Below are 25,017 nucleotides of genomic sequence, written 5' to 3' on the forward strand. Positions count from 1 at the left end.
AGTGGGCTACATTTGTATGAAATAAGAAGTGTGGAAACAAACTTAGGACTGAAGTATGGAAGCTGCTCATGAAATTACAGGGTCTACATTTAAAAAAAGAAAAAAGACTACCACTTCTTTTTATTTCAGTAATTCCCTGTAGGCACAATTCAGCATTCACAGCTTTTCCAGGAAAAGAACTGTTTAAATCTCTCAGGAATTACAAGATATTTTGGAACATGAAAGTACTATGTTTTTTTCATAATTTCATGTTTTTCAAATCAGGAGTTGTGGGTGTAGCATCATTTATTTAAATCACTGTACCTGAAATGAACTGTATAATAAATTAAGAATTTCTGAAAAGTATTAAGTATATTAAAACCAAGAGACTAAACTACCAAACTCTTTTCAGTAAAAATGATTCCCTTTCTTTTTGTTTTCTGATAGATTCTCTATCTACACTCTGTTCTTTTTTATCATTTCCTCTTGATTTAATCTAGATCCTGAGGTTCGATAATCTGGAATCTTGGGTTTATGCTTTTAGAAATGGCTTGAAGAGAACTATGTTCATGTTATGATGCCATAATTATGTATTCCTGACATTTGTGTTCCTCTGAAGAGTATTCTGTTATTTCCTCAACACAGCAGAATTACAAATACCAGTATGTGAATTGAAGCAAATGAGATCATGAAAGAAATTGACACACATCGAACATACACAAGAGGTGAAATGTACACAGTGGATACATTATTCCACAGAAATACAGACTTATTAGGACTGGTAATTTTGCACTCCATTAAGGGTTCCTACAGTCCAAGTAGAAATTTTGTGTCTCCTCTCCATTAGTGCCAGTTGATAATAAAAACTATTCTTCTGGCAAGGGTGTTTACCTGTTGCTGACTGAGAGTTTGCTAGTGAAGGGTCATTGTCTTGGTACACGCACTGACTGTAGCAGTGGGTAAATATGTAAAAACTTGTAATTTTGGCATAATCCTCCAATAAGACTGCTATTGATAAAAACGTCATCATCTCAGGCTTGTGAACATTCATCATAGAAAACCTCTTTGTCTTTTACTTTTTATTTCCTTTTCTGTCTTTCCCTTTGTCTTCTTTTTCTGCTTTGTCATCTTTATATTTTTCTTTATCCGGTTTTGTTACACTGTCATAAGAAGGTGGAGATGTGGCGGATGCAGACATATCCATTTTTTCTGGAGGTGAGTTTTCACTTAGCTTACCAATACTCATATCTTTTTCAATAAGCAGATCAACCCCATCTTTGCGATACATAAATGAAAGTTTCTTTACTGACTGTCTTAAAAGATAACGTCTATAAGCACGCTGAATTATAGTAGCTGACACTTCCTCCTGTTTTCGTTTTAATGTGGTTGTAATTGGTTCATAGGAGACTTTAGAAGGATTGGCTGCCATAAACCGATCTTCCATCTGTATTCTGAGGGCGTCCATCTCATCACTTTCCCCCAAAACACGCTTTGTGAAAGCAAACAAGATGTCAAGGCAGTGAATTCTGTCGCCGCTTACCATGGGCAGATCCATTGCAATAAGCTGGACTTTATTTGGTTTGGGTAGATGAAGAGGAGGATCCAGAGAAGCTGCAAAATCAGACAATTTGCTATATTCTATGAATTGTGTTGCATCGGGATCATATTTTTCCCAAACTTCATAGAACATCTCAAAGTCATCCTCACTCAAGGGTTCAGCGCTTTCCTCAGTAGCAACACTGAAGTTCTCCAAAATCACAGCAATGTACATGTTCACCACTACCAGAAATGATATGATAATGTAGCTGACAAAGAAGAATATCCCAACAGAAGGGTTGCCGCAGTCGCCTTTCACAGAGCTCCCCGGATGAGCTTTGTTAGGGTCACAGTCTGGCTCCCCACTGTTAAGAATTGGGGCTAGCAAACCATCCCAGCCAGCAGATGTGGTAATTTGAAAGAGGCAGATCATGCTGTTGCCGAACGTTTCAAAGTTGAACATGTCGTCAATCCCAGCTTCCCTCTTAACATAGGCAAAGTTGGACATGCCAAAGATGGCGTAGATAAACATGACCAGGAACAGCAGCAGACCAATGTTGAACAAAGCAGGAAGAGACATCATCAAAGCAAAAAGCAGAGTGCGGATTCCCTTGGCGCCTTTAATGAGACGCAGGATTCGACCGATTCTGGCAAGTCGTACGACTCTGAACAAAGTAGGGGACACAAAGTACTTTTCAATCACCTTAGCTAGAAACATACCTGTGAAGGATAAAAATAAAATGGCAACATTTTATCACAGATTACATTTTCCACAACAAAATATGAATAAAGAAGAACTCTACCTGTGGACTTAGTGGAAATTATAATTAGAGTTAAATTTTATTTACTATACATAATTTTAGCTTTTTTTCCCCCTAAGAATGTTGGGGAAAGGACTATTAGAATTGACACAGAATTATTAAGAAAGTTACTACTCTAAAGTATGGTTTTCATTTCCTATATAATCAGGAGAAATTAAAATTAAGTATTTCCTCTAATCTGCAAAACCTGTCAGAGATAAGACATTTTATACATCTTACTATATTTAATTTTGAATGTAAGAATTTCTTACCTACTATTGAAAGAATAACAACCACAAAATCAAAAATATTCCAGCCAATGGTGAAGTAATAATAGCGGAGGGAGAACATTTTTAAGACACATTCTCCAGTGAAAAGGACAACAAAGACCAAGTTAATCCAGTATAAAATATTTTGCATCAGTTCACTCTGGTCATCTGTTTCTATCATCATGGTGACCATGTTAAGACAGATGAGAACCATAATGGTGATGTCAAAGGCTTGCTTTGTTACAATATCAAACACCAGACCTTGCAATTTGTTCTGAGGGGAAAAAAAAGAAAAGGTGATAGTATCTTTTATGTAATGAACATCCCCTTTTCGCCCCTCCCATTTCCTTCTTCCTCCCCTAAAATATACAACAAAGCAAAAAGCTGAAAAATCTAAGAAAAGCATTGTCCAGTAACTTCTTTATTTGCCAGCTGTAAGTTTTCCCCTCAAAACCCAACAGACTTCTATTTCTTCAGATTCTTTGATTCTCTACTTCCTCAGGCATTACAAATATGAAAGATTTTTTTCTGCAGAACAGAAATATGTAAGTTTCAATTAAGAATGAAGGGCTAACTTGAAATAGGCCTCAACTATTTTAGAGTTAAGGGAGAATTTTTTTGATAGTTAATGTATTGTTGCTATTTCTTCCCAAATGTAGATGATAAAAGAATAGCACATTCTTACTGCTGGTCTAGGTATAGGTTTTTGTGGTTTCTTGGATCCCAGCTTCTTCATTGCATTGTAGTATTTCTTTTGTTCTTCTGTCATGAAAATGTCTTGACCTCCAAGGTAAAATAATAAAAATAGAACTAATTACAGCCAAGCTTTTAAATCCATTAATTCACAGTATTGCAGAACATGTTTTTTTATGAACTATGTATTCATTCTTATACATTGTTACCAAACCCAAAATATAATAATTATATCAAAGATCGTTAAAATATCTGACAAGTCTCAATGGAAAAATAAAACAAATTTAGGAATGGAGAAAAGCCCCAGAACTTCTATCTATGTGTTATTAAAAAAAAAAAAAATACATACCTGATTAATTCAATTAAATACATAAAAAAACCCTTGTAAAATATACATTCCATACATACTTATAAATCTAATATCATAAACTCCACACTCTAAATCAATCAACCAGAAATAAAAAAAGCTTCAAGGGTAGAAAGATTCACTGAGAGCTGATCTGCCTACGGGGAAACCATATGAGGAAAAAGAAATTACTGATGTTACTTTTCAGGATGCACATTTTATCATATAAGTACAGGTATCTCAGTTCAGATGTTTTGTTGCCACAGTAGTACTTCCACAGTGTGCATATGGCTTGATCGTCCCCTTACACTGTTCAGAGATCAGAAGCAGCATGGCCTTACCCTGGGGTTTCTTGCCTGAATAAAAGGACAGTTCAATGACTTGGATGAAGGGGTGTACCCTCACTTGTTTTGCTGATGATACAAAACTGGGAGGGGTGGTTGACACACCAGAAGGCTGTGCCGCCATACAGCGAGACCTGGACAGGCTGGACAGTTGGGTGGAGAGAAACCTTATGAAATTCAACACGTGCAAGTGTAGGGTGCTGCACCGGGGGAGGAATAACCCCATGCACCAGTACAGGTTGGGGGCTGACCTGCCGGACAGCAGCTCTGAGGAAAAAGACCTGGGAGTCCTGGTGGACAATAGGATGACCATGAACCAGAAAAGTGCCCTTGTGGCCAAAAAGGCCACTGGCATCCTGGGGTGCATTAAGAAGAGTGTGGGCAGCAGGTCAAGGGAGAATACCCTCCCCCACTACTCTGCCCTGGTGCGGGGGAGTACTGTGTCCAGCTCTGGGCTCCCTGGTTCAAGAAGGACAGGGAACTGCTGGAGAGGGTAGAGCAAAGGGCTACAAAGATGATTAGGGGACTAGAACATGAGGAAAGGCTGAGACACTTGGGTCTTTTTAGTCTGGAGAAGAGAAGGCTGAGGGGGGATCTGATCAACACCTATAAATACTTAAAGGGTGGGTGTCAGAAGTATGGGGCCAGTCTTTTTTCAGTGGTGTCCAGTGACAGGACAAGAGGTAATGGGCACAAACCTGAACATAGGAAGTTCCATCTAAACATGAGGAGGAACTTCTTTACCTTGAGGGTGGCAGAGCCCTGGAACAGGCTGCCTGGAGAGGTGGTGAAGTCTCCGTCTCTGGAGACATTCAAAACCCACCTGGACACCATCGTGTGCAACCTGCTCTAGGTGAACCTGCTCTGACAAGGGGGTTGGACTAGATGATCTCCAGAGGGCCCTTCCAACCCATATAATTCTGTGATTCTGTGACAGTTGTCTGAGTAAAAGGGTATCTATACTGATATGTGTAATACATATACAGAAACACTTGTCAGAAATACAATTTATGTTGACAAGTAACTTTTTTCTTTCATGCATTTGTTTGCAAGTACATTCCAGGTATGCATGATGCCAAAGTAGCAGCATTTGGAAATGAATTTCAGTCTCACAGATGATTCTGTGACTTTGTCAAATGCAGTGTCAATCTTAATGAGAAAGTAGTGATGAATCCGGATGAAGATGTGCTTGAGTCTCTCAGCTGTGGCTACATATAGATATGAAGATTTAGAAGTCAAAAGAGACCTTGTTCAGCATGCTCTCCTCATAAGCCAAATATTCAAGTAAAATTCCATTCTTAGAGAGCAACGGTTTTGGAAGAAAAACAAGAAATTAATTTGCTGATTGTGGTGGTGATGTGATGTGACCCTGTCAGGAGATTTTACCCAGTGGGAAATAAAAAAAGAAGCTATAAAGGAACTGGCATTGAACTGGGGATTTCTTCTGCTGCCTCATTGATATAATGGCTGTCAAAAGTGAAAAAGTCATCATTGTCTCAGTGTGCTGTCCATATGGAGAATAACGGTCTTGAGATACACCTTATATGCCTTTGAGGACCATAATGGTTAGCAATTTGACAGTGGAACGTTTGTTTTTTCCCCATGAGAACTAATGTAATACAAATAGGATGCATACACGATGAAAGAAACGCACACAGTTTAACTACACCAGGACAGTATACTATGATGTTAGGTCTTTCCCATTCCTATCAAAACAACAACATTGCCCAAAATGGAGAGATCTCAGTAATACGAAGGCAGAACAAAGACAAGAAAAATATTTCTGGGTAGCTACGCACTGTGCGATCTGCACATTTCTATGAGCATGGGTGCATCTATAATTTCAAAAGACAGGTGACTAATGCTTGCTTAGCGGCTATATGAAACTGAAAATATCAACAGGTTTGGAACCACAAACTCATCCTTTCTTTTATGTGGGTCTGCAGACAAGAGACTCAAAGGATCTGAAGAAGCACCATATAAAACTGCATATTCCAATCTCAAGTGGAAAGATTTAATGGAAGTTTCCACTGCAGTAAGCTTAGCATTTATCTTTTTTCAGTACAATGAATCAAACTTGACAAACCATCTAGAAACAAAAATGAAGAAATTATGTACTGCCTTGTTATTATTTAGCTCACATTTTTTTTAAAAAAAGAAATCAATATTCCAGTATGATTCTGCTCCAAGTGTGTATAGAAAAATAAAACTACTGCAGACTTTAGACAGCACTTATAGCTTAAATAGCAAGTAGAATCTAATTTGCCATTCTTGACACAATCCTGTGTTCACCTGAATCACAGAAAAAATTTCAGTTGAAACAAAAACCCACACATTTTCAAACATCAACATTTTCTTTCCCTTGCAAATTCCCAACTAACTCATGAGACAGTTTCCCATTCCTCTCTAATCTTACAATACAGAGGAGTAGTTCCAGTATTCAACTTGTCTCTATTAGTCTCTTTGTAACTGAGAAGACCTTCACAATATTGCTGTACATTATCTGTTTATCAATTTTGATATTTGTAGTTGTGCATATTCTCTTCTTCCCTCTCATCTGCTTGCTTGAATTAAGTCATCTGCACTTTCACTTAGCTTTGTCAAAGCACTGTAAGGGTAAGCGAAAACCAATACATAACTTTCTGACATACAACATATCATTGGGCTGTACAGGGATGTGGAGAACACTCAGATACTCAGTGTAAGTTTAAATTAATTCAAATGCCTTAAAAAGCAAAGATTATTATTTCATTATTTTGAATAAAAGGAAATCTTAATAGCTGTTTTCTTTCTATTACTATGAGAAATTTCAGACATTCATATTTACCCTTTCATACATTTGCTGAATGCTCAGTAACAATGAAGTGTTGTGAAAATGAAACATGATACTTATCTTCTTTTTTTGTTGGTTGAAGTTATCTATGATGACACCAATGAACAAGTTTAGGGTGAAAAACGATCCAAAGATGATAAAGGCAACAAAGTAAATATACATGTACAGGTTGTCCTCATACTTGGGCTGTTGCCCTGTCTATGTAACATAGAAAAACAGTAATACATCAAAAATAACAGTTAAGACAAATTATAGAATACTGAGCACAAACAGAAGTTGCATCCAGCTGGACAGCAACGCCTTGACAAGCAGCGAAAACCAGCCGTTTTGGAGCATACCCTAGACTTGCCTTATCTTTGAGCTTGAAAGTCTACTTAATAGAGGTGTCTGTAATTGCACGCACAGACCTGTCATTCCTCCCCTTTCTGTCTGACAGTTCCTCTCTAATGACATTTGATGTTTCATGTAATTCCTATAAAATATGACTGAATTATGCCACTCAAAAGCAATTCAACTCCTATGGAATTTATGCAATTCAGGAGCTGGATAGAGGAGAGATGCAAAAAAATACTGGCATTAACAGAAGAACAGGCAAAATTCAGCCATTTTATTTTTTGAGATTGCCAGAGTCTGCATCTCTGGATTAGCTATTGCAGGGGCTGGCTATTAGGATTATTTTTGGAGATACAAGAAAAACTTCTTTCCTAATCTGTACGATTTCTGTAACATAAACTAACAGGAAACCAGATTTCATTAGTTTTTTCATTTACAAATATAAACTAGTAATACTTTATGTAGATCTACTGCTATAATTTTTTTACCTATTAAAAGTATATGTACTTAACTTCTTTATAGTACATAGATCTATATAGAAAATTTATCAGTTTTACATTTTTATTATTCCCATTTCACTTTATTTCAACTGCCATTCAATAATCATTACATCAATCATATCATTTCAGTCCGTAAATTTTACATTGCACTCACTTCTCTAGAATCAACTGCAGCGTACATGATATCCGTCCATCCTTTAAATGTTGCCTAAAAACAAAATTAGTTAGTATTTTCTATCAAATCTCCATAAACACTCTAAATAAAACACTGTCTTCTGCAATGTATTTGCATCCACAAAAATAAAGAGGAATAGTAAAAGTCTGGTAAGACACAAGTGAAGTATTCACAGGAAGTAATTTACGGTGGAATACTTCTCCTTAATACTTAAGCAATGCATAAACTCTAATCTTCATGCAAATTCATATAACTCTATGTGGGATGACCTGCAATCAATATCTGAGCATAACAGAAAGACTGCAATTTAACAAGGCTCTCAGTTCTAACTTTCTTACTACCAAAAAACTGGAGGACGACTCCAAAATCAACCATCATGGGTTGGCATTTTTTCAGACAGAACATGCAAGCAGTTCTAATAGAAACTGTAGAAGGTTAGTCCCAAGAAATCTTAAGAAAATAATAGAATCGTAGAATGGTTTGGCTTGCAAGGGACCTTTAGAGATTATCTAGTCTAATCCCTCTGCCGTGGACAGGGACATCTTTCACTACATCACATGCTTCCAATGATGGGGCATCCAGAACTTCTCTGGGCAACTTCTTCCAGTGTCTCACCACCTTACCGTTAAAAAAAAATTTTTTTCTTTATATTCAATCAAAATCTAACCTCTTTCAGTTTAAAACTGTTGCCCCCTGTCCTGTCACTTCAGGCTTTGGTAAACACTTTTTCTCCACCTTTCTTATAAGACCCCGTTATATATTACAAGGCCACAATAAGGTCCCCTGCAACCTTTTCTTTTCCAGCCTGAACAACCCTAACTCACTCAAGCCTTTCTTTGTAATATGAGAGGTGTTCCAACCCTCTGATCTTTTTCTTGGCCCTTCTCTGGACTCGCTCTAAGAGGTCCATTTCTTTCTTGTACTGGTGGGATCTCATGAGAGTGGAGGGGCAATCACCTCCCTTGATCTGTTGGCCATGCTTCTTGATATGCAGCCCAGGATATGATTTGTTTTCTGGGATGCACGTGCACATTGCTGGCTCATGTCCAATTTTTTGTCCACCAGTATCCCCAAGTCATTCTCTGCAGGGTCGCTCTCAATCCATTCATCCTCCAGTCTGTACTGATAGTGGGGATTGACCTCATCCCGGTACAGGACCTTGCATGTGGCCTTGTTGAACTTCATGAGGTTCACGTGGGCCCACTCCTCAAGCCTGCCAGGGTCCCTCTGGATGGCATCCCATCCCATCCCGTCCCATCCCAGTAAATTCTACAACTGTTCATCTGGAGTTTAAAAATAAGCTAAACCCACTTGACAATAATAGACAGTGACTGGTCTTATGAGTAGGACTCATAAGAATAACAAAAAATGGAAAGAAAAAGTGAATTTAAAAACTTTTTCGAAATCCACAATTGGCATTGTTTTTGTTGGCAGACCAGATGAGCCCGGGAATGTATCTATTCGACTACCACAGGAAAAAAAAAAAAAAAAAATCTAAGTCAACATGCCTTAACAGATCAAGCAAATAAAAGAAAATTAATCCTAACTGCATTCTTTTTTTTTTACTAGACACTGTATTTCTGTAGAACTTGAAAAGGTACTAGCAGTTGGGCGCAAAGGAACTTTATATCCACCTGGTAGATACTAAGTATTCCTCCTCTTCCAAAATGGCTATAGAATATATCTGATTTTTACCATAAGCAATATTAATTAGCTTCATAGAACACAGTTATAAAATCAAATCTCATATCCATTCATATATTGTAAAATAACACTGAAAATTATGGAATTAAGTGTTACTGCTACAAAACTTAATACTGGAAAATTAATTTATCAAAATTTATACACTTACTACTTGAAGCAGAGAAAGATAACCAGCTCCAACATTATCAAAGTTTACTTTCACATTTTTCCACTGAACATCCCCAGAAGTGATCGTACGGTTTTTACACACAGTTACATTAGTGACTTCCTCTGGTGGGAATTGCTCACCAGTTGTGGTGTTAACACAGCGATAGAACTTGCCAGCAAACAAATTTACTCCCATAATGCTGAAAACTAGCCAGAATGTAAGACAAACCAGAAGTACATTCATAATTGATGGGATTGCTCCAGTAAGAGCATTCACAACCACCTAGTAAATAAACACAGAAAAAAACCTTTTTAAAAACAACATATAGAGCAGTAAAAAGATTACCTTTTTTTTTTTTTTCAAATAAAGGAAAAGATTTAATGTAAAATAGTAAAATATATTGAATTAAAGCCAACAGAAAAGGAGTAACACATGCAATACAATCAGACATGTTACTGTTGGTCTTGAAAACAGTCATGCAGTTCAGTGTTCCTCCATGATTTTATAATTAGGTGTATTTTTATGGATTTGTTTTATACACTATTTCTTTTTTTCTTACCCTCATGCCTTCAAAGCGTGACAAAGCTCTTAGAGGTCTCAAAGCTCTTAATGTTCGGAGGGATTTAATTGCACTGAGTTCTGACAAACCAAGAGCATGAGCTACTAAGCTAACCAGGGAGACCTAGGGAAACAAAACACAACAAAACAAAATAACTTTTTTTTTTTTTTTAATAGCCTCAAAATACAAATGTAATTCCTAGAGGAAGAAAACTTTGATCTGGATATCAGGAAAAAAGTTCATAAGGACTTTAAGTTTCTAGCAAGAACAAATAAAAAAGAACCAAAAAAAAAAAAAAATCAATAGAACATTGCGTGTAAATTTCAGAACAGTTTAAACAACAAGAGACCTTAATCTCTGCAATTTTCATCACAGAGAGAGTCCTACTTAGAAGAATCCACATCATACCTGTGCAAAACAAAGGGCTATTGAAATAAAAAGAATTTGAATAAAAGCTCATCTTCTCAGTAAACTCAGCCAAAGCCTGAAATGTACTGAAAACCTAAATCCATTCTATATTACACAATACAATACTAAAGTGCTCTACTACAGATCCGTTATTATAGTCATGATAAAAAGTGAGCCAGCAGCATTTGCTTCTGCTATTTTGCACATATTAGCAGATATATGAATAATTAGCAATTCATATTGCCTGAGGATGATGACAGACTTGAAAGTGGCATATACTCAGTCAGACAGGACTCTGACATGTGTGACTCCTAACTGTGTGACTCACAGAAAGAAATATCAATGTCAATACAAATACATAAAAGCAGTGCACTCAAACGCATGGAACAGTAGACAGCACTTTCCTGGGAAGTGAAGTTATGACAGTTAATAATTTGTTAGCTATGACTTCTTGTCTCTTCAGAATACTGCAATCTGGATCTTTAAAAATCATAATATCAAGTACCAGAAGAAAATCTATGTTTAACCTCTATTTGGCAAAGAGCCCTGCTTCTGGTGTTTGAAGTTCAAAACTGAAGTTAAGAATTCTAAGTCCAAGAATGAACAAGAAGCTGGCAGATGTGTTTTAGAATTATCTGCTTTAGAGTATCAAAATGGGTTAAACAATGGCATATCATAAAATATACAGACAATGAGGAGAAAATGGCTAACTTCTTATGTCATTTAAACGTAGCATGCAAAGTTTTAATAAAATCAGGGGTGATTTTAAAAAAATCAAGGCACATTTTTTTAATAAATCACACAAAATAGATAAAACCAAATTAGCTCAGGGAACCCAGTATCTATGCAATATATAAAATATGAGTCAGTGATCACTATGGCGCCTTGTCGTGGATGACTATATACTTGTATTTATGAAATAATGCATCTAAAACTTTACATAATTCAGCTGCTGAAGTAACTACAATTAGACCACATAGTTCAAGAGAAGAAAATTTCATTAAAAAAGGGGAAAAAAACCAAGAAGATCCAGTAAAAAAGCACATTCATTGAGTGGAATGACCTTTGTTTATGCCACCTAATTTCCTATACAAATTCAACTATCATACTTAAGTGTCAGAAGACTGTTCCTTCTTTAAATTCAAATACTAGACAAACATTTATCACAGAAAGCATTAATCCATACGAATCCATCAAGACCTTAAGATCATTAAGCCTTACTTTTATAATTCTAGAGAAGACATAGAGAAAATCTGTTTCAAGTATTCCTGTCAGATAACCGTATTTTCTTAAATAATGCAGTTATTATATCTGCATATTTGCATTGCAAGAAATCCTCTTCCTGCAAGATTACCACATCTATACTTAATGATGTAATAGTTTTAGCTTTCTTTGGAAACTAAAGTACAATTTAATACATTGCTTTCTTCTGCTTTCTTTTTTGGAGAGGAGAAAGGAAATGGAGGATAGTTCATCTCACCACATGTTGCTGACGGCAATTACATCTTAAAATTTTTGTTACCATTTGTGGATGTGTGCGCGTGTGCATACTTTTTCTTTTTTCTTTCTTTTTTTTTTTTTTTTTTTTTAAATAATTTATTTTCCCTCTTCCTTATGTATGATGATGATTTGGACAACTCCTGACACCAGGTCTGAACTTTCTTCCACATATAAAAGTGCTAACTGTAACATTTCTGTTAGATTAGAAAATATATTAGAAAATTCATTCTGTAATATTAGAAAATAATATTATATACTTTCACCAATACAGGAAATTCAAAAGCTGTATTGCAACAAAAAAAGGGGGAAATGTAGAACCAGACTGTAATGATACATGTGAGACAGAATCCATTCTCAGCTTCATTTCAGCTTTCTGTTCTTGTAACTAGCAAACAGGACATTTGGAGAAAAACACACTGTTAATGTAAAGCCGAAACATCTTACTTTGGATTTGTTAAACTGCTTGTGTTTTGGACAATTAATGTGCCTTAAGATTTGTTTCCACTTTTAACATTATTACTCTTGTGGAAGAGAGGGTCTAATCCACAAGAATTTTTGAGACCTTCAGTACAGCTGTATTAACAGCTTAAAACCCGGTTGTCCTGATGTTTGTGGTGAGAGTCAATGACTTGTGTCCTCGCTGAATCTTATACTCCAGATGGCTGTCTCCTGTTGCATTTACACATGAGGAAGCCTTATGCAGATTTCTTTCCTCTAAGGGTAGTTCAACGAAGCTGTTGAGCACTACATGAGTGTTTGTTCTTTTTCGCTATACCCTTTGAACTTGCACATGGAAGGCTGAGCAAAACCAGTATTTATACTTGTTTTGGGGCTAATTATCCTTTTCAGGAAACACTGTGAACATCACAATGGGTAAGAATTTCTGTTTGTATGCTATAAATTCTTACCCAGAGTTTAGATCAATGGGCATAGAACAGTTTGCTGAAAAAGATCCTGTTAAATGTTGCCTCACTGTGAAACACTTAGACTGTATTGGTATGGCAAATTTGTTCTATGTTTAGCTGGATAAGGCATAGGACAGGAAGCTAAAGCAAAGATAGGAAAATGGGTAAAACACCAGCAGGAGGGGAAAGAGTTAAAGTTGCTTGCTACTAGCTGAAAATAGTAACAAGTAAATCCAGCAGTAAAATTAGAAAAAGCTAAGCAGAGCATGATTGACTTTTTCAAGGAATGGGCAGGGGTGGGGGAGAGCAGTGGGTTTACAATATAGATGGTCAAACACTGGAAACAGATTGCCAAGTAAAGCAGCAGAATCTCCATTCAAAACTGGGTATCACCCTGAGCAGCCCAATCTAAGGTTAGAGCTAATTTTTAAACTGCCCCTGCTTTCAGCAAGGAGCTAGACCAGAAAACCTCCAAAGGTGCCTTCTAACCTAAATTATTGTATGAACTCCTGCTATAGGGTCATAAGATATAGGCATTCCAAGCAACAGAAGAAGATGGCTACATGAAAGCACTGAAATCACTACAAAAAGGAATAGCTCATACCTATCCATATGGAGATACGGCACACTTTACTAAGAATTTCTTAAACACAATTCAAGATTAACCTTTCACAATACAAGTTGTACAAAGATACTAATTCTGAATGCTTCTTAAATGGTAATACATCTATTTATTTATTTATTTATTATTTTCGTTCATTTCCACAAATGACAACTCTAATGGACACACAGTCCATTAGATGCAAATTTAAGTATCACAAGATTCTGGAAATACACTGTCTTGGAATCCAAACAGGAAATTAGACTAAATCATGCCATCAATAATTCTATGCAAAGATGAAAAAATTAATCCAGATGATTGCTGCTCATTTCCCATTAATTATAAAATTACTACACTTTTTCAACTAACATTTGAGTTACAATTATAAAAAAAAACCCAACCAGAAGCTTATAGCACCCATAAAGAAAGGAAATATAAAAAAAAAAATTAATTTTTTTTTTTAGGCTCAGTGAATTCAGCTTTCAAAAAAGAATCTTTATAAAGTCATGTGTCAATGAAAAGTGGAACAGTTGCACAGAAATTATCCTTGCAGCCTAATACATAATGAGTTCCATTACAATCAAAATGAGGATTGCAAATGAATGATGCCACCTTTTTATACTGATCCACAGGCCATCACTTTTCATTTTCCTCAATCCTTCCCTTTACTCCAATTACTGCTTCCTTGCCCCCACCCTTCTTCTTTTGCTGCAGCCTCGATTTCCTGATACCTATGCTCCCCTGCACTTTGCCAGTGATTCATTAAGCCCAGGATCAACTGTCCTACCTTAAACCCATGTGCTCACTTAAATTTCCCTTTCCTTTCCATGTCTGCTTCTTCCTTGTTCTCTGGCACCAAATCCAGAATACTGAAGTCCAATCAGCTGATAGTCCTCACTCACTGGCTGGGACCCAGCACAGTAAAACACTGACAGAACACACGGAATGAATGATAGCATAAATACAAAGGCATATTTAGTTACTCACTGAATAACTACAATGGAATCATATTCACTGGTATGTCATTCCCTGTTCTTTTAAATCCAATTTATATTCTTCACTGTATATATATGTATCAGATTGGAGTTACATAAAAGGACCTGCCTAAACAACAGGCTACTTAGAAAGTACGGTACCTACATCAACAATCAGGAAGTCCAGCCAGCACCAAGCATTAGTGAAATAAGTTTGAAAACCATAGGCCACCCATTTTAGCACCATTTCCAGAATAAAGATGTAAGTGAAGATTTTATCAGCATATTCCAGTATGATTTTTATAGTCTTGCGCTCTTCAATGTATATATCTTCAAAAGCCTGCGAAAAATGAATTGCATATAAGTTAGTCACAGGTCTTTGCAAACTACAAATTAAGCTAAAAGAACTGAATTTAAAAAGGCAAAGTGAAATCATTCTCACTTTTAGATATTTTACCTTGAAAAGCCAGCATGAGCTGAGATTACAAGTGCGTTCTTTCTGAGTTTTAGATTTTATCATTGCCTGATAATGGGATTACAATATAATGACTGAAGTTGTCAAAAAGCTTTGTAGAAATTTCAGTAATGGTTAACACAGAATTACAATTTCTCACTCTGAAAAGTCCACTCAGGCTCAGCCAGAAGGCAACCTCCCGATTATAATAGCCATCGGTTGGACTCGATGATCTTAAAGGTCTTTTCCAACCAAAATAATTCTATGATTCTACAACTGAAGTGAATAATGAGCTATAGTGGCCAAATATTATGTTGCTGCTGATCTTTACTGAATTCCAATATTGTGTGTTGGTGGTACAGGTTTGGTAGCAGAAAGCTGCAGGGGTGGCTACTGTAAGAAGAGGCCAGGGCTGCCCTGAGCCAGCTCCACTGTGGACCCACCACAGAAAGCAACTGAGCCCATTGGGAAAGCTGGTGGTGCCTCTGGGAAAACATATTTAAGAAAGGGCAAAACACCGCATGGCAGTATGAGGACTGAAGAAAAAAGTGAGAGAAACTACCCTGCAAATATCAAGGTCAGAGAAGAAGGAAAGGCCATGGTGCTCCAGGTGCTGGAGCAGAGATAATGACAGTATATACCAAATCCTACGTCAATCAACAACCAAAAAGAACCCAGTACTTATTAGCTGTATGAATGACTAAATTTCACTGAGAATAGTATAAAGGAATTAAAGGATTTCTATGTAACAATGTAGAAATACTTAAACTGAAACTAAAACTAAAGCAAAAAGTTAAGAGAACATGATGAATTCAGTATCTGTACTGATTTTGTGGACAATTTTTCAATTAAAGTAAAATAATTGTTTCAGTTACTGCACACAATTATTTTGTATGATTTTAAAAATTTCTTCAAGATTTTTAGTGTAATTCTTTTCATAAGCACACTTGTACACCCATATCACCTTGTATTCATCAAAAATTCATCTGCAGAATGTTATTTGACAGCAGAATTTTAATTACTTATTTTATATGCACTACTCAAAATATTCTAGGAATTTAGTTGTAACTCTCTTTCAAGCTAACCTTGTACTTTTTTCTTAATGAACACAGATGTGTTATAATACTATATTTGATAAAACATTTTTATAGCTACTGTTTCTATGGGTGTATGCTCTACTTACCAGAGCACCACTACTGAGAAGAATCATAAAGACAATGAATGTTTCAAACCAGTTGTGTTCTACTATCTTGTAGCAGGTTTTTCGAAGATTCCACCAGATTCTTCCTTTTGTGCTTTCCATACTGCCTTTACAGCATTTAAACTTCTGTATACAGCCTAATAATACAATGACAAATTGTTATGCAGTAGATTTTTCATTATCCTGAAAAAGCAAAATCACTTTTAACTAGCTCCTGCTTCATGAGGTAGTCTGAGCTTCAAATTACTGTATGCTACTGAAAGCATCTTTACCTTCTCTATTTGATACTTCAGGTCTAGGAAAACTCGCATGTACACAATTTTTCTATTACCCTGAAGCTACATCAAGGTTAGAATCAAAAGGAGTTATCTAACTAAGCTAATTTTAATTTATAAACACACTTTGAAAAATAATTTTTCATTGATATACAGATAATCAGAGAACACATGAGAATTATCAGGGAGCAGAAATGAAGAGCATAAACACAGAGCAACTTCACATGAACTAGTTCAAGAGTACAGCAGCTTCTTATAAAAGTACTTTTGTCTCTCAGCTAAGGTTCAAATAAATATAAACAGATGTAAACACTTTATTTTATTATACTGAGGAATGATCTCTGCTTTAAGGGCTGACTAAGGATAGCTCTTTCATGACATAAACAATTACTTTAACTGGAGATTGTGAGAGCTTCTCTGTGTGGTAGAGATTTATGGCAACCATCCGCAGAATTCTGCCTCACCTTGGAGAGCTGCCTGCCTCGTCCTGGGGCCTCAAGTCACAGTTCTCAATGAACCTCAATATCTGCCTGGCTAGTAGTCGTCTCCTTATTTCTTCAAAAATGATTCATCACATAGAAACATAACCAAGTTTAAATTATTTTAATGGGTTCCAAAAGCAGTATTCTAGTTTTCCTGTGAGTGTCATTAAGTTCATGTGTTACAAGTAAGTTACACTATATTTCATCCGTTCAGATAAAGCAGTTACCACTGTGAAGAGCATGATTTACCTTAATTTCCACTACACAAAATGCCTACATTATGGAAAAATTAATCTTATGCCAAAGGACTGACAGACATCACATAATGTAAGGATAAAGAACTGTAACATAATGTGAAATAATTTGAGAACTGTACTTTGCTTTTTTAATCAAGAGCTTGACTGATTTAATATAGCCCAACATTCCAAAGCAATTTTATTTTTTTAAAGAAGAGTGAAATGATATTTCAAAGAACAAGAGTCCTAGTCTAAGTCAAAGGTATCTTCATAACAGTAAATCAAAAAGCATGGATAGGATAGGGGAGTTAATCATGGAACATATTTTGGTTTCAATGATTTTAATCATGACTTGGAAAATTAAGATCTGTAATATCACAAAAGTGGGTAATACATTCCTATACAGTAAATTTCAGTAGTCCCCTCCAAAGGATATAGCTATTCAGAAGAAATGGGAACTTCTAAGACATGCAAGTATGGTGTTAAGACTATTTTACTTGAATAAAAACATAGGTTCTCCTTCACCTGTTGGATTCCACATTATCTTTACGCACCTCCTCCCCCCATTAATGGTGTAATATCAAGATAATAACTCCATTGTTAGAGTCAAACTTTCCAAGATCTGAATCATCCACTGATTGTTAGCACTATGAAGGGACCATGGGTAATCACATGATTCTGGTTTAAATTTCTCAGTGGAGTGAACCTGGTATAGGGTTTGTTCTTGCAGATTTCACTACTGAGAAGGTCATTTTAACCAACAGGATTACTGATTGATGAGAATCAGTTTATAGAATTGTACACAGTGTTTATTTTAAAATACTATAAATGATCACACACATGCATATTTAACTTTTTGTCACAAAAATGGCTCCACAGACTTCAGTATAACTATCTACAACAGACAAAATTAATCATATCACAAGACTTAACAAACTAGGATCTGGGACTGCACTAACAGATAGCTTCCTTGCCAATGCTTGTTGCAAACAACAAAAATGTAATTGCTAACCCTGAATTTTATTTCCATACCTTCTGTAAAACCTACCTTCTGTAAAGCATGCCTGCAGCTCTGATGCTTTTTCTGGTTCAGTTTCAGCTTTTTCTTCTCCAAAGAGAGCCAAATTAACTGTACTTCCTTCAGATGAGCTGGAAAAGTTTAGCTTCTGAAAATAAAATTCGGTAACAGTTATACTTTACTAGTATTTACATCTTTAGAACTGTAATTAAATTTAAGCATGCAACACTATGCAAGTAATAATAAGAACAACATTTGTCACCAGAAATACACACAAACATTAACACATAGCAGTCAATGCTGTTGAAATGTGCATAAATCATCCACTTTCTACCTAGAGATTGCAAGGCGTATCATGTATCTTTCATGGAATTTGAGAATTTCTGGTCTAAATATAGTACAGTGATATCATTCATCAAAGTTTATTACTACCAAGTAGATCTTCTGATACATATTCTATTTATTTTTCTTTCTACTATTATTTTCTTACTATAATTTCTCTTCCTACATTTTAAACCAATACCAGTTATACTGTATGCTTTAAGATTGTGTTGTTGGTAGCTACTTTCATTAGAGCAGTCTCCTCACTGAAGAGAGTAAATCCTGACAGCAAAAAACTAAATTGTGAACTGTCAGGGTTAAACTGTCCAAAGGAGAAAACACAGCAGATTTTTAAGGACTGATTTTAATTCAGGGCCAATTATTCATAGTATAAAAATAAAGGAAATGAATTATCAGTTCTTTTTCACTGGCATCTTAAACATCAGTATGATGTTGGCAAACATGCGAGTGGCAAACTAACCACTTCTGGCATATATGACAATTTATAATAAAATTTGGTGACCTTTGCCCACAGATAGAATCATAGAATGGTTACAGTTGGAAGGGACCTTAAAGAGCATCAGTTCCATGGCCCCTACCACGGGCAGGGACACCTTTCACTAGACTAGGATAATTTAGTTATTTTTCATTTTAAGATCATTCTTACGATCTAGATTGGAAAATGCTAAAGTAAAATCAGAATTAATAAAAAACATTGTTTCAGATGTGAATTTGAACATTACTCTCAACGCATACATAAAAACAAATTAAGCCTGTTCTATCTTAACCCATAATTATCAGTACCATATGAACACTTTTTATGCCTTTTCATATATACTGATAAGTTTCAAAAACGAAAAAGTGTGATAAATACATTTCAACTGGCATTAATTTGCAGTCTTTTTTGCTAATGCACATGTGTATTACATTGTGCATTCTGAAACTACCCATTAGTCTGGTACACATACCTGTACAGCTAACACCCAGAAAGAAAGGATCTTTTTTGTTTTGTTTTAAAATTACATAACTCACATTAATAAGAAAAAATTACTACTAAAAGAATAATCCTTAATTTATTTTTGATTTTTTCATCTGCATGTGTATTGCAAATATCCATAGCCTGGAGATTTTAAAGGAAGATACGGTGTGCTGTACACTTAATCTGAGTATGAGTACCAAACTAAATCAAAGCAGTTTTGGTCACAGCATTCTCTGACATTTTACAATGTTATTATCAAGAAGTAAATAGCATCAGTAATGAATTCACACAACTAAATGTCTGTAGGGAATGATGTAAGCACACTTTGTAAAAAAACCTCGGTTTTGTAGAATTAACACCATTTTCATTAATTTAGCTAGACTTGCATGCTTAAGAGACGCTTAAGATATAAAAGCAGAGAAGTTACAGGCACTAGCCAATCAAGCGATATTTACACCTCAATTGCAAAATGTGAAAGTACAAATTTTTTTTAAGTATTAAACAATCTTTTTTTGGCTATGTTTGTGAAAGAAGAGAGAGACAATTTAATAAGAAAAAGTAACCAAGTGTTCTGCATTAACTTTCATTAAAAATGGTTCAATGATATTGCCTACTTTGCTGCTACTTTAGAAACTGATTATCTGGAACAGAACCACCAAATTACTCATACTTAATGTAAACACCTCTTATCATTTTTAGCAGCATTAATTTTAAAATATCACTATTCACAGCAAATATTTTTTCCTATCACTAATTCTACTAAACCTAAGGACAACACTATATACCTTCATCATTTTATTAACATGCTGCTTTCATCATTCCATGACATAGCACATATATTGCAAAATGTTGCAGCAGTGGTGGGTAAACTGAAATAATGAATTGAATTATGAATTAAATTACTGATTTTAAAAATGTATTTTTTTTAAAAGTAAGGAAGTTTTATGTCATATTGCTAATAAAAATGAAAACCAACATGAAATACCCTCGGTCATTTGAACTATAAGCTACTTAGTATGCTGCTTGAGCAGATGACATGAAATCAAGTGAAAGAATACAGGTTTTTATGACTTAACAACATTAAAAGATGAACAACCATAAATGGAAAAGAAACTGAAAAAGATCAGTTTGTTTTAAACATGAAGTTATATATCATTTAATATATGGTAGAAGAATCAGAGATTAAAGATTTTTTTTTTTTTATTTCTAGTTAAGCAAATTAATTTCCTTGACTCTAAGAAATAAAATTAGAGGCTCAGTGACCTGTTTCGATATAAAGGACAGGTAGCCTTGTTCTCTCTTTCTTCTAACTACAGTCTAGGACATAATCCTGCGCTTGAATAGTTACAGATTTAATTAAACTTTGGTTCTCTTTTTCATGTGGGGTGCTCATATTATTCACCAAGATGAAGGTATCAAGCAATAGGATGGCATGGTAACATGATGGTACAAAGCAATATGCATAGAAGAGTTTCCTGTTCTAATTAAAAATTCAGTCACTTTCTTTGCTATGTACAAAATTCACAGAGATCTAACTGATTTTGTGAATTCCTACAGGAACAGGACTTTTAGGAAAGACAGAAATGTTCATCCTTTACCTTCCAGGGCGCTTAGCTGCTGTTCATACCAAACTAGGGTAAGAAGGCCTCAATGTATTGAATGGGTCAACTCAGGTACTCAAAAGTTGATTAGCTGCCTTGACATTTGCAAATCAGCAGCTAAAACATTTTCGTTAGAGAAAACTTGCTCAATATAATACCTTTTTTCTTTTTCATTGTTGGCAGTGAAATGCTATTCAGATTTTGAATACGTTAATTTTTTCAATACAAATACGTATTGTACTGTTATAAGGTCAAAATTTGGAGCTCATGATCTTTCTTTTTTCCTGAAGGAGTCAAGGTATGACAGCACAAATACTTGCATGAATAATTTTACTACTGTAATTGTTTCACTTAGGATTGCTTGAGGTAATTAGTAAAGAGTCAATCTTTAGCAAGCATCATCTTAAAAATAATAAATGAAAGTGTACACATAATTGCAATGATGACTTAAAAGAAAACTCTGTAAAAGAGCTAATAATAAGTAGGCCACTGATTATTCACACGGTGCAACCTGCTGTGCATTCAACATGTAAGTCACGCACATTTTGATATTTAAATAAGTAAAGGAAATTCTGATACGTTTCCCAATCTCCAAAACAAAGAACAAATGTACCAGCAATACAGCTGTTGGTACAAAGAATAAGAGGGAAACATTGTCTTGTGTAATTAAAAAACCCAAACAACCAAAACAAACCCACAGGAAGACTGTGCTGCATATTCTCATCTTCTCATTTAATAAGGATCTCTCTCTCTTTTTTAATTTAAGTAGACTGAGTCTCTTTTTGCTGGAGAGGGATGTAAAAAAACTGCAGAAAAACATGAAAGACAATTGCTGATAACAGCACTTTGGAGAGTATGTTCAGGAACCTCTTAGAAAAAAGAGGATCCAAAAATATTACTACATAGGAAGGAAACAGAAAACCTTAGCACACCTGTGTTACGCTGCTTATATTCCAGCAATTGAATATTTTCCTGCTTAATCAAATCTATTTTCAGCAGGAAATACTTTTCTTCAACTAAAAAAAAATAAAATCTCGTTTTTATGTTTAGTCTTAACCATTAATTAAACAACAACAAGGACACAAAGCACATTTTTTGTAATCATCATCTCTACTACACCAACTTGACTTATCACTGAATATGGCACTCTTCAGTGTATGCACAGTTGGTAAAGTCACTTTTATTGGGATCTTTTTATTTATCTTTATTTATCTTTTCTATTTATCTTTCTGAAAGAATAAAAGCAAGTAAGTCTATAAATAAGGCTTGCAAATTATTTACCTTTTAAAGAAACCAAAAGTATTGTCCATAGAAAATATACTTTTTAACAAACTAAAACCTACCTCTCCTACTCTATGCAGCTTAAAAAAAAAAAAAAAAAGGCATGCATATCTATTAAAAAAAAAAGCATCACCTTATTATGCAAGGAATGTTACAGTAAGACAATGTGACATCCAAATGAAAAATATTCAAGTATTTTTCAGTCAAATGATTACAAGCCCCTGGTTTAATATTTTGCATGCCGTTCTACACCTGTCCAGATTCATGACAGCAGAAGTTTAAAGCAGGAGCAGTGTACATAAACCAGATCCACCAACTCAGAATCATACCCCCGTACTTAGGACCAGTAGGACGGGATACTACCACATTCTACTCTCCCCTACTTAAGTGTCTTTTCTAAAATGCTTTGGAAAAATATTTTTCCATTCCACCTTTCTGAATAGCTTACAGGCCCCCTGGGCACAAAAGTGAGACCTGAAATATTTCCAATATATAATACAGTGCAAAAGAATACCTGAAAGATAATGTAGGAGTCCACAACAAAACCACATGAACAAAATTTGTATTTGAAAAAGGAATACCTCAGTGACCCCTAAATGGCACGGAGTAGAACTGCCCAGCTATTCAGAAGAGATCATCAGGAATAAAAAACATATGGATTGGTACAATTAAGGTATATTTTACAATTCTTGAGTTCCTGAGTTTAGAGATTTGGGAGGGTACTAGTTCTTATTTTGTCTCTTTAACAATTGCCTTAATTTTAGCCTTATCCTGGATTTTTCTAATTTTTATATTTCTTTCTTGCTTGAACTTCCTTACTTATACCGTTTTAAAACACCCAGATTTAGAAACCTACATAGAATCCTACACAGAATTTTAGCCTGAAATTATGTTGTATGTCTGTCCTTCTAAAAAATAAAGCAAATGGATTAAGTTCACAAAGAAATAATTATTTATGATGAAGAGCAAAACTGATAGAAATGATCCTCTAACTTCCAATTTTACAGACATACACAAACTTCATGAGTAGTGTATAACTACATTATTGCATCTATATTCAAAGAGACTATGCGTATTTATAAAAATGATATGTTTGTTTCCAGGAATGTATCTTTCATCCTATATTTTAGCTTCTCTTATATGAGAACACTGGAATGTAAATTACAAAAACATTGTAAACAAACACAACACAATTTATATCAAAAGATATAAATATTTTAGCATACAAGTAATTGTATATATGTAATATTACAAAGGTATTGGTCAAATGAACATGATCAGAAAAATGTTCACAATTACATGACAGCTAAAAGCATGGTTCAACCGATTAACAGAAAGAGTCAAGTAAATATTACCTTTCCATTTTCATAAAATCACAGGCTGTTAAGCTCTTTTAAACTTGAACAGTTTTGATGCTTAATAACTCAGTTAACAATAATAAAAACCTACAAAGCATGCAGGTTATGCCACAGAAGTAGTACAGAAAATACCGAAGATGTAACACGGAGAGGGGAACATGGGGTTGCCCTCAACCATGCTGTGACATTAGTCATGAGACTCAGGTTACAGAGTGCCTGTGCGTGTTTCCACTACATTGCAATGGATGGGGGAAATATATTGTAGCTGAGTAGCATGCAGGCCAATCAATCTCAAAAGTGATCATGTATGTATGATTTGTTTAGGTAACCTGTGTAAACGTGCTGACACGTTGCTCTGCCTGGTTAAAAAGCACCAGATCTGCATTCTTGACTGATCCAGCTTGATTTTACCCCTGTGAGAAGTAAGAATGGTACGCAATGAAGTTAAAACATGGTACCCTTTACGTTGTTCGAGTTCTGGAAACAGCAGAAGTATGGATTCCTACTTACTCAAAAATGTGTTTTCTAAGCATGTCACACATTTGCAAAACATAACATCTATAGCTGTTGGTTTGTTGATTAGAGTTTTTGCATATCCAAAGACATACTGAAAGAGGTAAAATTAGCAGAATATCTGAAGCTCATAGACGTATATTGGACTTGGGCCTCAACCTGAAAAAGAAACACCACAAACAACCCTCCCCCAAACGCCTCAAGCCCCCAAAAAAATAACCCCAAACCAAAAAGACAGACAGATGCACCCACACTATGTATACTACAGCTTTAAGCAGCCTCTAAATGGTAATAATTAGACCTTTAAAGTAACAGAAATATATTTTTCTTTTCATTTCGTTTTCAAGGTTATTCCTGGTCTTCACTAGATCTTAGATATGTATCTAGGATACACCTTCAGAAAGCAGCTGCAGGCAAAACAAACCAAAAATAAAATAAAATCTATCATACCAGGTCAAACAAAAACTTCTGGGTAAGCAATTTTTTCCAGCATCATTAGCTTTTTTAAGTGCATGACTTTAAAAAAAAAAAGTTTCAAATACTTTAAGGTTCATTATGGATTTTAGCAGATATATAGCAATTTAAAAATGAAAACCCATGCCTAGCAATAAACCTGTTTCCTCAAGTACCTCACATCTTTTATAAATCTTCTGGAATAAACCTAATCTTATGTCTCAACAATGACTTCTCA

The 25,017-nt window shown here is 35.2% G+C and overlaps 1 protein-coding gene across 7 annotated transcripts in view; it reads right to left on the reverse strand.

Moving 5' to 3' along the window:
• Positions 1 to 1,051: 1,051 nt before the first annotated feature.
• LOC141462793 (sodium channel protein type 2 subunit alpha-like) overlaps positions 1,052 to 25,017 on the reverse strand; it is a 48,702-nt gene continuing 24,736 nt past the window's right edge. For 6 of the 7 annotated variants that reach the window (XM_074144825.1, XM_074144823.1, XM_074144819.1 and 3 more), the window contains exons 17-26: positions 18,304 to 18,421; positions 16,245 to 16,399; positions 14,774 to 14,947; positions 10,220 to 10,342; positions 9,661 to 9,942; positions 7,784 to 7,841; positions 6,861 to 6,994; positions 3,270 to 3,374; positions 2,588 to 2,858; positions 1,052 to 2,235 (exon numbers count right to left, since the gene is read on the reverse strand). In XM_074144825.1, the coding sequence (XP_074000926.1) occupies positions 1,052 to 2,235; positions 2,588 to 2,858; positions 3,270 to 3,374; positions 6,861 to 6,994; positions 7,784 to 7,841; positions 9,661 to 9,942; positions 10,220 to 10,342; positions 14,774 to 14,947; positions 16,245 to 16,399; positions 18,304 to 18,421 (2,604 nt within the window). Of the gene's footprint in view, positions 2,236 to 2,587; positions 2,859 to 3,269; positions 3,375 to 6,860; positions 6,999 to 7,783; positions 7,842 to 9,660; positions 9,943 to 10,219; positions 10,343 to 14,773; positions 14,948 to 16,244; positions 16,400 to 18,303; positions 18,422 to 25,017 lie in introns of all 7 variants that reach the window. The other variant, XM_074144822.1, reaches the window with a different exon arrangement.

This window comes from Numenius arquata, chromosome 3 (assembly GCF_964106895.1).
Source record: "Numenius arquata chromosome 3, bNumArq3.hap1.1, whole genome shotgun sequence".
In the NCBI taxonomy this organism is placed as follows: domain Eukaryota; kingdom Metazoa; phylum Chordata; class Aves; order Charadriiformes; family Scolopacidae; genus Numenius; species Numenius arquata.